General features: G+C 38.6%; 1 protein-coding gene across 1 annotated transcript; it reads left to right on the top strand.

The window, feature by feature from the left end:
• Nucleotides 1–7,274: 7,274 nt before the first annotated feature.
• On the top strand, nucleotides 7,275–11,633 carry IFNG (interferon gamma). Its single transcript, XM_015627109.2, has 4 exons — nucleotides 7,275–7,485; nucleotides 9,458–9,526; nucleotides 9,861–10,040; nucleotides 10,702–11,633. The coding sequence occupies exons 1-4, from the start codon at nucleotides 7,363–7,365 to the stop codon at nucleotides 10,825–10,827; spliced, it is 498 nt and encodes a 165-aa protein (XP_015482595.1). The 5' UTR covers nucleotides 7,275–7,362; the 3' UTR covers nucleotides 10,828–11,633.
• Nucleotides 11,634–12,805: the final 1,172 nt, after the last annotated feature.

The raw sequence follows: 12,805 nt of genomic DNA, 5'->3' as shown, positions 1-12,805 counted from the left end.
AATAACAGACAGAAAATAGAAGATGTCTCTGTATGGAGAGTTGAAGTATAGAGAAAAATATGAATTAATTTACTGAGAATTGGGGAAAGACACTGTGTGCAAAACATGATACTTTTTCTGTCAGTACCATACAGCAACAGCGGATGTATACATATATATTTACAGGAAATATCAGGAACTCAGAGCCGCAGAACACAGTCAGAGCAAATTACAATGGAATTGATTTCTTCATGAATTAGTTCTCTCAAACTGAATGAAAATATTACCTTGCAACTAATGAAAATATTTGTCGGAAAAATTATTATAATACTAGCATGCTGGTATTATGAAGAGCAAGGCTATTAGAGAATCACAGAATCACAGAATATCCTGAGCTGGCGGGAACAGAGGAATTAAAAAATTTTGGAAGATTGCTTTGGGAAGAACTATTTTAGTAAAATATATCTTTATTTTGTGGAATGCTTCACATCCACCAAGGTATAAAATGCATCATCTGAAATCAGTATGTTGCACTGTTAACATGGGATAGATACCATTGCCTGCTTAATATTAAAAATCAAAAATATAAATGTTGTCAGTATTAGGCTAAAAAACCTAGGAAAAGTATTTCAAAAATATTAGGAAAAACTTTGAAACAATTGTCTTTAAATAATGTTTTTCTATTTGCTTTATTCCACTTTTAGAAGCCCATGTTTTCTGTCCTTTCCCTGCAGCCATACTGATTAAAAAGCAATTGGAAAAAAAATCCCAACCCCAAAACTGCAAAATATATCCCAAGATCCCTGAAACCATGTAAAACAGAAAGTTGGTGCTTTAAAGTGGAAAACCAATACGGTAATAAAATCAATATCCACAACATATTGATAATAACGGGAAGTACCTCCAAAGGATATTATGGTGCTGAAAACAGAAAACTTTATTCTTCTTGGAAGAATGAAGAAGAGAGGGTGAAAATGGAAGATTTTATGTAGAATAACCAGCAGACACTCCATGGATGTATCACAGGAGGTATTGCACCATCCACAGTTTAGATTGCAGCTGTGACCAAGAGTTTTGCTGCTTTCCATTGATAGGGACTTAAAGTAAGATTGAATAAGATTTAGAATTTCATTCTATTTTATGGGCAATAGATTTCAATCAGAGTTTGGATATGTGAAAAAATTCTAGACAGTAGAAATACAGAGTAAAAAATGCACACCATGTTTGTCCATCACTGTCTGTTACACTGCCAATTTTTTTTCCATATTTTAATACAAGAAAAAGAGTATTTTGGACTTTCACCTGCCTTTCTCATGGTTAGTTCTCATGGGTACCTTATAGTTTCAAAATCATTCATGCATGCAGACTGTGTTTTTTTGGAAAGCTGTAATACCGCTTTGTACCAACTTGAAATACGGCAGAAGAAAAAAGAAGGAAACTTTGGTCTCCATTGCATATTGCAGTCCATGCAGAATTAGCAATGAGAAAACATGTGTTTTAGCTCTTTTTACAGGCTCAGAATTCCTCATATACGTCAATTCAACAGTCTTTCAAGGAAAAGAAAAAGACAGAATTATGCTGATTTTAGAAACATTGACATGAACAGCCATCAATGAGGACAGATGTTCTGAGGAAAATATTTGTTATCATCTCCAGAAAATTATTTTAACACATATTCTGAATATTTATGTTATATTATTACTGGAGTGTTTAGACAATACAGAGCTGATAGTAATACAGTTAAGAATTTCCATAAAGTCCACTGTAGTGTTTGAGAAAGGCCAGCACAGAACAGTTAATCCTGGCTATCCTCCTCTTCTTGGGCAAAGAAAAAGCTTGAACTCTTACAGGATGGATGAGTTCTCAGACCATGAGGGGTAATTATTTCCTTTTGCTAATTCAGAAAGGAATCATCAGTATTTGGTGGGGAAATCCTGCATCAGTTTACTAAATTAAAAACCTGAAGGAAAATATGAAACAGATTGAGTCTTGTGTGAGTCAAAGTACCAAGATTTTAGTAATTTTGAATTTACACTCTAATCCCTTCAAGCTGTACCTGTCACTTCATTATCTGTTTGGATGTCTGTTTCTCTAGATGTGTAACACTATGGAGTATTAGTTTCTTCTTCCTTCACTTTTTTCAGAACCCTCAACAGCTAATGTGTGCGAGAAATTTTTGTGAGGAAAGAGGGATCAAGAATACTCTTTTCTCTGTCTGCATTTGCATGCAGACAGCAGTATGTAATGGAGGGCAAAGATCCTTCCTTGTGTCATATTTCAGATTGTACAAACTAGTTTTCCAGCTCTCTCATACAATATAATCTCCAAAGTGAACTTAGAAGGAGCTGAAATTCTGTTCAGAGAAATGTAAATCCAGTTAATTTAGAGTATTTCAGAACTTCCCTCTACCCCAAAATTTTGTCTTATAAAACAAAGTAGATGATTTGTGCCAACATTATCCTCTGGAATGATGGAAACCTCCTCTAAATCACTGAGATCCAGTGGTCAGAAGGAGGAGCCAATTACATCCTCCATGATGTGTAGCACTGATGAAGCATATCCTTATCTATAGGGGAGTGGTGGGTTGGTTCTTTTTATTTGATTTTTGGATTTGACTTTTTGTTTGATTTGATTGTTATTTTGTTTATTGGTTTGGGGGTTTTTGTTCTTAGGGATTTTTGTTGGTTTTGGGTTTTTTTGGGATATTTTTTTTGGCAGAGAAAATGGCAGTGTTACAATATGTTTGTAAGGGTCAGTTGCTAACTTGTAGGATCATAGCAAGGTTTGGGTTGGAAAAGACTTTAAAGATCATGCAGTTCCGTCTGCATGGCCAGGGAACATTCCACTAGACCAGGCTGCTCAGAGCCCCATCTGACTTGGCCTTGAACACTTCCAGGAACAGGGAGCCCACATCATCTCTGGGTGATGTTCCAGTGTCTCACCACCTTCACAGTAAAGAATTTCTTCCTAATGCCTAATAATCCCCTTCCCTCTGACAGCCTGAAGCCATTCCCCCTACCACTACATGCCCTTGTAAAAAGTCCCTCTCTCACTTTCTTGTAAGTCCCCTTAAGGCCCCCTTAGTCGTGAAACCTGATTATCAAGACATCTACTTTGCAGATCCTAGCCACATGAATAACAATGTTTAGTAATGACATAGCACTGGCACAATGTGTAGGCAAAGTTTAATCACTTAACACCCTCAAGTGTGCCAACCCCCCCTCCACCACCCCAGCACTGTGGAGGAGGAAACAAAGGAATTGTTTCTGCTGCTTTGTAAGAAAGGGAGACTGTGAGGTGAAGTGTGATAGAAGGTCAGAAAGACAACTCAGAGAGGGTTTTCCAACCCTGGGCTGCTTTCCTGGGGCAGTGATAACAGAGAAAGCCACTATGTTTTAGTGAAATGAAAGTCAGGCAGAGATCTGCTGAAGTGGCATGGGCAGTTGCTCACTTAACCACTCAGGAGCATGCATAAAACAAAAAATGAAAGGGAAAAAGATGTAATCGGGGTCATAGTGAAATCTGACATGACTTTGCAAGGGCATCTTCAGGTATTTGGTATAAGGTGTTGTATGAACAGAAGGGTGTGAAACCCCTGCTTTGCATGAAGAGTCAGATGACTTCCAGGCAACAAAATGAAAAAAAATGCCTTGGTTTCACTTCCTTCTGTGTTAGGACCAGATGATAATCCAGCTGTGACTATGGAGTCTCACTGAAGGACCACTTCAATGCAGCACAAGATTTTTCAATCCTATTCTGGCATCTCTTTCAACTAGATTAGGATAAGTGTTCAAAGAGCTTTTGTTAGTGTTGAGCATTCAGTCCTCTCCAGCATGCACTCCACAGATATCTGCTAAAGAACATTGATAAAAAAATTGCATGCTCTTAGGTCTCTTGGAAACTGCAGGTATTTTCAGGATACCTCCTGCATTGTTTGCAATGATGTTGGGTCTCAGGATAGGCAGTGCAGGAGAGCCGTCTGAACCTGGGTCTTCCTCCCAACCTGACTGTTCACGTTCTTGGGCAACAAGATGTACACTGGACAATGGTGATCCGGTTCATCACTTTTGGGTAAAATGGGAAGCAAAACAGGGCTGGAAGAAACACAGGACCCTCATGTTCTAACCACCTCCTGTAGGTGGTTGCTTAATTTCAAAATAATTTGGAGACACAATATTGTGTGTCAACAGTAGAGAATATTATGAGATTAGTATGTCAATGTTAACGTGTCACCATTTATTAAAATGTAAGGGATTTGGAAAAGGGATGCTATATTTCTGTATTAAATACATTTCAGTGCAGTTGACGATTTACCACAGAACATTCAGTGCTTTGTGTGATAATTTGAATGTGGAGATTCAGCCTAGAATGTGGGGATCTAGCCTCCCCAGACAGGAGAGTGTACCTAAAGTTTAGACCTGTGCTCAGCAGATAGCATAACAGAGACAGAACTCATGGCTGTTTTCCTTGCTTTTTGCTTAATTTCTTGCCTCAGTTTATGATAAAATACTTGTAGTGCTGCACTGTGGGCAAAGCACTGCAGTAGGACTAGGAGACCTTGTTTGTGTTCCTAGATTTGCCTTTCTCATAGGCTGAACGATCATGAATCATCCCATTGCTCTATGCTACTGTTTTCTTACCTGCAAAACTGGATGCTTGGCAAGTGGCCTTCTCTGAAGTGTGAGGAGATCAAATTACCCAAGAAACCCACCAAAACTATAACTAGCATTGGCAAAATGTGCTTTAGCAAAGTCCTTTTTTCCCGATACTTCATCCTCCTGCTATTCTTAGAAGTTAAGGGGCACAGCTTGCTGTGGATGAGATGTGTATCTGACAAGTTTAAGAGGGCAGCCAAACCCAGCACACTCTGGATGAATAGCTCTCTGTAGAAGGCAATATTCCTGACTTAATATTTCACCTCCTGGAATTACATCTTCTGCCTGGCTGGAAAATTATAGCAATGAGTTGTGTTCAGCTGCATTGTGATTTGTTCTTAATGTGTTAGGAAGAGTGAACTGTTTGAATAAAGGATTTTTCCCCAACTCCTTCTTTTAGGTCTTCTTTCACTCTCTCTAGTAATTAGTCTCAAAATTGCTGTTTAAATTAGAACCTGTAATGGCAAAAACTGGGCTTCAGGACTCAGTCCCTCTTCCAGTTGTATGTTTCTGACTGCTTAAAGAGTGCCACAGGAATCATATTCACTCTCCCACTTTACATGTCCTTTCCAACACATGGCCAAAGAATTGCTTTGCTGACTCATGGACAGTCAGTGATCCTCAGCAGGTGTCCCCATCTTGTAAAATATGCTTGATTTTCCTGTGTGTGTAAGACTACATTTAGCTGAGCCATACCATGTCTTTGTGCTTGCTTTGCATAGCAATCCAGATGTTTCAATCAATAGGTTTGTTCAGTGTGCTGACATTTGTGAGCTCACTTTGAATTCTGAGTTCCCTTTGAATTTTGTTGGGATCTCCATTTTGTCACCATCCCTGGAGGTAATTAAAAGGCATGTGAATGTAGTGTTTGGGAACACGGTTTAGTGGTGGACTCAGTAGTGCCAGGTTAGAGTACTTAATGACCTTAAGTATCTTTTCCAAATGAAATTATTCTATTATTCTAATTTTTGGCACAGAATCACAGAATAAAAATGGTTTGGGTTGGAAGGGACTTTTGAAGATCATCTAATCCAACCCCTCTGCCATGAGTGGGCATGTTAACTTTGCATTTGTTTACAGTGCTTTGAAGCAACCTTGAATAGCACTATTACTTTACCTTCATGTCAACACTTCCAGCAATTGAGTTATTACTTAATTTGTTTTAACTTCTTAAACTAAAACTAAAGATGTGCATTGCATAGTGTTGCTACCTCAAGCAGATTACGGCACTGACTACCCATTTGTTGTGAGATGTGTTCCATCTCTCTATGCTGCTGTTCCCAGAGAGTTCTTGCACGCAGCTTTTGGGCCTGCCATTGTTGGTGAAATTTGGTTCTTCTCCCTGAAAAACAATAATTTCCCTGGTAGTAATAGTCTAGGTCTATTCCACAGATGGAGATCCTCTTTCAAGCAGAAACAAAAAAGATTTGATGGCATCAGTGGTCATTAGCTGAGATGGAAGGAGCTTCTGGGGAAAGGAAAAGTTTCCTTCAAGAAATATCTAAAGAGTCATGTGGTTCTGAGATGGAGACTTCTAATCTTGTCTCTTGGGAGCCACTTGAATTTTCATCTGTTTCTGATGAACTATAGACATCTTCCATTGCAGCCAGTGTGAACTGAGCCCGCAGGTGCCCTCCTCCTGATTCTCTTTTTGTTTCCTTATGGCCCCTTTCTTTCTTTCTTACTTTCTTTCCCTTGTAGGGTCCTACCTACCCTCCATTCATGCACTGCAGTCTAAAATGATCTGATCAAAAGGCTCTTCAGAATAAGCTCATTTCACATAGTATCCAAACCCATTTCCCCCAGCTATCCTCAGTACAGTTGTTTCAGGGTTCTGTATGCACGTGGAGACCACCCCATCTGTCTCCTTCAGTGGGGCTTGTTTTCATCCGTGTCCTTCTGTTCTCACATGCTACATACATCAGTGCAAATGAAAAGGCAGATGGGGACTTTTAATCATTGCCAAGCAGAAATGAGTGTCTTAAGTACTAAATGCTCTGCTCCCACAGATAGTAGACAACCATAGAGGAATTTAGTATGATACATCATTGCATTCAGGCTGGAACCTTGTTCCCTTCTGAATCTGGAGGTGAAGAATGCAGAAATGGCAGAAGTGCACTTAAGATGATGGGAGGGATGCAAACTGTGCTTCACCAAAGGACAGCAGCAGAAAGAATGTTTGAATCTCTAAGTGTCTGTATAGAATGCCACAGCAAACTCAGTGGTTACTTTAAAAGAATACCAGAAATGAGTTGACTTTTGCACTGACCCTTTAACCACAAGATAAGATTTTTTTTTTTCAGATAGTGTGTAAGAATTGGTTTGAGCCAAAATGCATACTCCTCGACCAGTATCGTAATTTCCCCCTTTTCCCCAACCACGTGTAAAAGAAACTTCAGAATCTGCCACGTAAACCTTACCCATTGATGAACCACTGAAAATTTTTCCAGGACCACACTTTAACAAAGATGCTTTCGAGGGATTCCCTTGATTAGCCAAAAAATGAAGGGCTCTTATCTAACACTATCTCAGCTAAATATACACAGCCTATGATGACGAAATAAAAAAATTTCAAGACCAGGTATAAATACCACTGACAGGCTGATGAAGTTCAGTCGTCTACTTGCTTCTAATAGAAGATATAACTATTAGAAGTTGAAGTTCTCTGCTCTTAGACCTGTTCTCACAGAACTTACCTGAGCAGTTTAACTGAACCATCACCAAGAGAATGGCTTTCCAAACCTACAGCTTGTTTGTTCTGTCTGTCATCATGATTTCTTTTGGACATGTTGAAAATAGATTGAATCTTCTTCAGCTTCAAAACGATATAGACAAACTGAAAGCTGATTTTGTAAGTATGGTCTTCTACTGCATTTCTCTTCTCCTGCTGTTTGTGCTTTACATTTTACTTTTTCAAGTCCAAACTTGAGCACTGCTTGGCACACTCAATATGTACCAATAGAGGGAAATAATGGAACTAACTTTTTGATCGTACGTTTTTTAAAAACAAGAATATGTGTAATTTCTTTTGTTTTCCTAAGTTCTTTCAGTAACCTGATTCAATTTTTCAATAGCCATAGTTACTGTGGTAATTTGAATTTATTTTAGGGATGTTCTTTCTTTCAGAATAACTTCTTCTAGGTCAATTCAGCTTTAATTACATGGAATATTATTAATATGAATTAATATTAATGCAATTTATGGTGAATATATGAATCCTTATTCAGTTCTGACTAGATGCAATTTACTGACTTTTTAAATTTCATGTTATCAATGCTATTGGGAGATTTAGTACTAGTTAGCAATATAAACAAATTGGAGATGAGTTTTAACAGTTTGCTTTAGCAAATGCATTTGCTACTTATTTTAAGTTGTAGTGGTGTGTTGCTCAAAGATGATTTGTACTTCTTATTCTTTTTCATCCTGCAGTCATTTTACTTCCACATGTGTGACTATGATCTGGCATGGGAATATAATCTGGCATGATAGTCTTTCTTGTCAAATATAATTTTGGTAACTTGGTAACTGTAATGTTAATCCATCAATCTTCATCTGGGAGGCATTAAAGTAGTACACAGCTGAATCCAGCAGGGATTAGTCACAGAGACAGCAGATCTACAATAGAGTAACTTCTAATTAACAGCTTTTATTTTCAATATCTTTTTGCTGGTGTTTTTTTTTTCCCCTCTAAACACATGAAAACAGCTGCAACATTCTGCTCCTATTTTCAGCTCTGATTTTTCCATTATTTTGTCATAATTTTGTGCAAATGACAGCTGAAATTCAGCAGTCAGAGAACCACCCTGAGGTGGTAAAGACCAGTGTGATCCTTCAGTGTTTGCAGGAAGCTGACTGTAAAATTTGCATTATATCTTAAATTTGTGATTAGCATAGACCAGAGGGAGTTTTACTAGAATATATATAACTCTGTGGAAGAGATCCTGAGCCATGGTGTGCTTTTTTGCACTGACATTAAAACTTTGCTCCATAACAGGTGCTCCCCACCTTTCAGAAATAGAAAAAATCAATTTAGTAGTGTGCTGAGCATGAGGAGCCAATCAGCCTAGGAGGTTGCTGTCAGACTGCAAGTCTTCTCTTTGCACTCACTGTATTTAAATTACTGAGCAGACAAAAGAAGGAAACAGTCTGTGTTGTATACAAAAAGGAAAAAAAAGACACACAGAAGAGGAAATGATTCAGTTTGTCTTTCCTTGGTAGGAGAGTTTTATTGCTTTTTGTTTCCAAGAACCAGTTGCCAACATCTGATGGTTAAACTCCATCCCTGTAAACCTCTCAGTAGCCCACTGATCTTGCATATCCCCATACCTGACTGTGGGCTACTGGGATATTCTCCAGTTCTGCAAATTATTCAGATGAACTCCAGTTCATTCTTGTTCCATATGAGATTTTACTGAGACTGTATGACTTTAGGGTCACAGATTACAAACTGCTGGACTTTGATTTACCAGAAAACATGCCAAGATCAGACCTAATGATTTTCTAGCCAGTTGCTGGGTTTATGAGCTTTTATTTTCATCTGTCAATAGCAAAACTTACAGGGAGCATTTGGGAAAATAGATGTGCTAAACATCTCTCTTCAGATGAATTACAGCAGGAGAAGACATTGAAAAGAGAACTAATACCATTTCTGATACCAGGCAGCTGAGCAATGAGACTTGGTTGTTAGAGGAGTGAAACCATTGGGATAGATACAGGCCAGATGTAGAAAAATCTGAATTTCAATACTCATTTGAGTAAAGAGTACAAATTTGCCTTGTGATAAATATTGTTTGTATAATAGATATGTTTGGGTTTTTCTGCAGAACTCAAGTCATTCTGATGTAGCTGATGGTGGACCTATTTTTACAGAGAGGCTGTCAGGCTGGACAGAGGTGAGTCAAAACCAGATATGATGAAGCATCTCAGGTGCTTTCTTTGGTAAAAAAGCAGCTCCCAGAACCGGTGTAATTAGCTGCAGCAGAACAAACACAAGCAGAGTTCTCTTTGGTAGCTTGGATATGAGACAAAATTCCCCATAAAAAAAGCTTTATTCTGCACCATACAGTGACCCTGAGGTACAGCCAAGCCTGGGAGATGAGTTGAAACATTTTTTTTATCATCTTGTTTCAAGCGGCAGAGAACCCCTGTATGCTGTGTTTTATCTTCCTTCCTTTCCCTGCTGATGGGCACTCACAGACCTTTCTTTTTGATCATATTTTTCAACAGAGAAATGAAAAAAGGATTATCCTGAGTCAGATTATTTCCATGTACTTGAAAATGCTTGAAAACACCGACAGGTCAAAGGCTCATGTCAGGAACATATCTGAGGAGCTCTATACTCTGAAAGAAAGCCTTTCTGATGGCTCAAAGAAGATAGAAGATCTCAAGGACCTGACAAAACTTCAGGTAAGGCTCTTCCTTTGCCCTGTGTCATTATATTTTCCAGTTGTGATATGAGTGTGATTCAGGCCAATAATCCTTCAGTAACCTGTATGGTAATCCCTGTCTAGCTCACTTCATGCTGGAAAAACAAATATTTCCAGCTGCAGGGTCTGCTGCAGGTCTATGGTGTGGGCTAGTGCTGAGTCTTGCTGCAATCTGGCACAGAGGTGCTGGAAGCACTGTCACACAGTCTGTACTCCAGAGCTGCTACTGACACAGCCCTTTGTGGCACAGAAACTGGTTGGGAAAGTTGTGCCTGGCTGTGGAATGCTCTGTGGCTGGAATGCACTGGTCTCATGGTGCTTGTGCCAATGGCACACAGCAGTGACGTCCTCACAGGTCTGCAGACAATACCCCAGCACAGTCAGCTGCTTTTAACTACAGGGTACCTCTGCTCCACAGGGGATGGCTGGTCTGTGGCAGGTTGCAAAGTAGCACAGAAAGTGGAAACCAAAATTCTGTGATGTTGGTAGGCTCTTTGTTGTGGGAATTAGGTAGCAGGGAATTGAAAATTGCAGATGTCCTTCAGTTTTACCCTGGTAGCAGGGTAGCCTATGTGTTGTGGTCAGTAAACAATTATGTCTCTTGGCATGACTTTTGTACCCTTTGTTTCTTCTTATTTCAGATGAGTGACTTGAAAATTCAGCGCAAGGCTGTGAATGAGCTGTTCAGCGTTTTACAAAAACTGGGGGATACCTCAAGTTCTCACAAAAGAAAAAGAAGACAATTTCAGAGGCTGTGCAAATGCTAATGCCATCTTGTGATCTTCTATACTGAGCTACTGTGCAAGTCTTGCTGGAACATGAATTTTTTTTAATTTCAATATTTCTATTGATGTTTTTATACATTTATTTATTAATATTTAAGTGTCTTAAGTAATTATTTATAAACAAATACTAACAAAAGTATTTATACTCCATAATACTATATAAGAAATGACTTTGTCTTAAAATCCTGTCTATTTGTTATATGTTTGTTGACCTGAAAATACAGAATGAGGCAGTGTTTTACTCAGTTTCCATATGGAAATCTTGAAATGACATGATAATGGTACCCAGCTTTCCATCTGGTGCTGTCTTGAGACAGAGATGTTATGAGATTAGTCTCATCTATTTGGCATGGAGATACAAGCAACAGTATGGGGAAGTTACTCTATTCAGGAAAACAAATTTATGTCTGCTTAATACTAAACATATCTAAATCCAAATCAAACAAGTAGACATGCTTAAGGATAAGCAGATGTTGAAGCAAATTCCTGAACTAGAGGACTGATGATTAATTGCTGGTTATTATTATTATTACTATTATTATTGTTATTATGCACTGAAGTTATGAGGAGGGCAGTCCACTTAATATCTCAAGAGAATGTGACTAACTGTATTGCACTGATTTAAACTCTCAGATTTAAAAAAATTCTGTTGGGTTTTTTTTTGGTATGAATCATTCAAATGTGTCTGTTGTGATTTTATTTATTTGGAGGTTATAGTATGGAAGTTCTTTGTCTCAAAGACTATATTTTTGTACTGGAATATTACTAAAGAACTTTGGATTTGTCAACAGAGATTCTGTGAAATTTTAATATTAAACAAATAAATAAATAAATAAAATTTTAAAGTGTGTTTTCATGTTTATTCACCATTATCTATGTGAAAAGTAAAATGCTAATTTTGTTGTACATTTTCACAAAGGATGGTCCTGCCCAGATGTATAAAACATATTTTGTTTCCCCCTATGTGTCCAAGACTTAGGAAAGCCTTTTACATATTTTTAAAGAAATATGGCAGAAGAGTCAAAAATTCTCAGGTTTTTCTTGCATCTGTTTGAGAAAATGTCATTTTGCTTGTGGGAAGGCACTGATAATTTGAAATTTGTTGTTACTCTGATCTAAGATAAAAAACACTCTCAAATTTCTCTGCATGTCAAAGTTAGGGAGCCCAGACTGAGCTCAGGCCATCTGCTGGGCTCTGCAGGTGATATAAGCTGGAGGCTTGGGGCAGCTCGGGCAGGTCTCACAGGCTTCCCAATTCTCCGGTCCTCAGGGCACAATTATCTGGGGGTACACTGGCTGAACTGCCTGGGAATGGGGCAGATTTTCCTTGGCATTCCTGCCAACATGACACTTCCACCTACCCCCCGAGCACTGACTGAATCCATAAAATCCAGAAACAGCTCCACATCATGCCTGAAGTTTATTTGCAGTAAGTCCTACAAGTCTGGTTGTAATTGTTGCAGCCATTGCTGCCTGCATGGGCTCAGCTATCTCCCATGGTTCAGGATACCTTCATTCATATCTACGTTTGACAGCCATAACAAAGTGACTTTGTGATCCTGGAAACGCTAACTAATTTTGAAGGAAACAGCTGTTCTTGTTTATATTCATTACAGACATGCATATGCATGGGAGATGCAAGTGAAATTTCTCCTGTAGGATTTCTCCAGTTCCAGGACTAAGCACAAGAAGCCACGGTAAGTGTTTAACACAGACAATGTGGCTTTCCACGCTCATGCTCTTTCATGAGGCATTAAAAGAGACTAACTCTCCTTTGGGGATACACAGCCAGGTGCAGCATGTTCTATTGAAAAAAAATACAGAACGAATAAAAATAAAGAAAAGGAAAAAGGAATTAAAGAAAAGGGAGAAGAGAAGAGAAGAGAAGAGAAGAGAAGAGAAGAGAAGAGAAGAGAAGAGAAGAGAAGAGAAGAGAAGAGAAGAGAAGAGAAGAGAAGAG

This window comes from Parus major, chromosome 1A (genome assembly GCF_001522545.3).
Source record: "Parus major isolate Abel chromosome 1A, Parus_major1.1, whole genome shotgun sequence".
Lineage (NCBI taxonomy): Eukaryota > Metazoa > Chordata > Aves > Passeriformes > Paridae > Parus > Parus major.
Note: the sequence above shows the minus strand (reverse complement) of the source record. Positions and strands in the feature narration are given on the sequence as shown.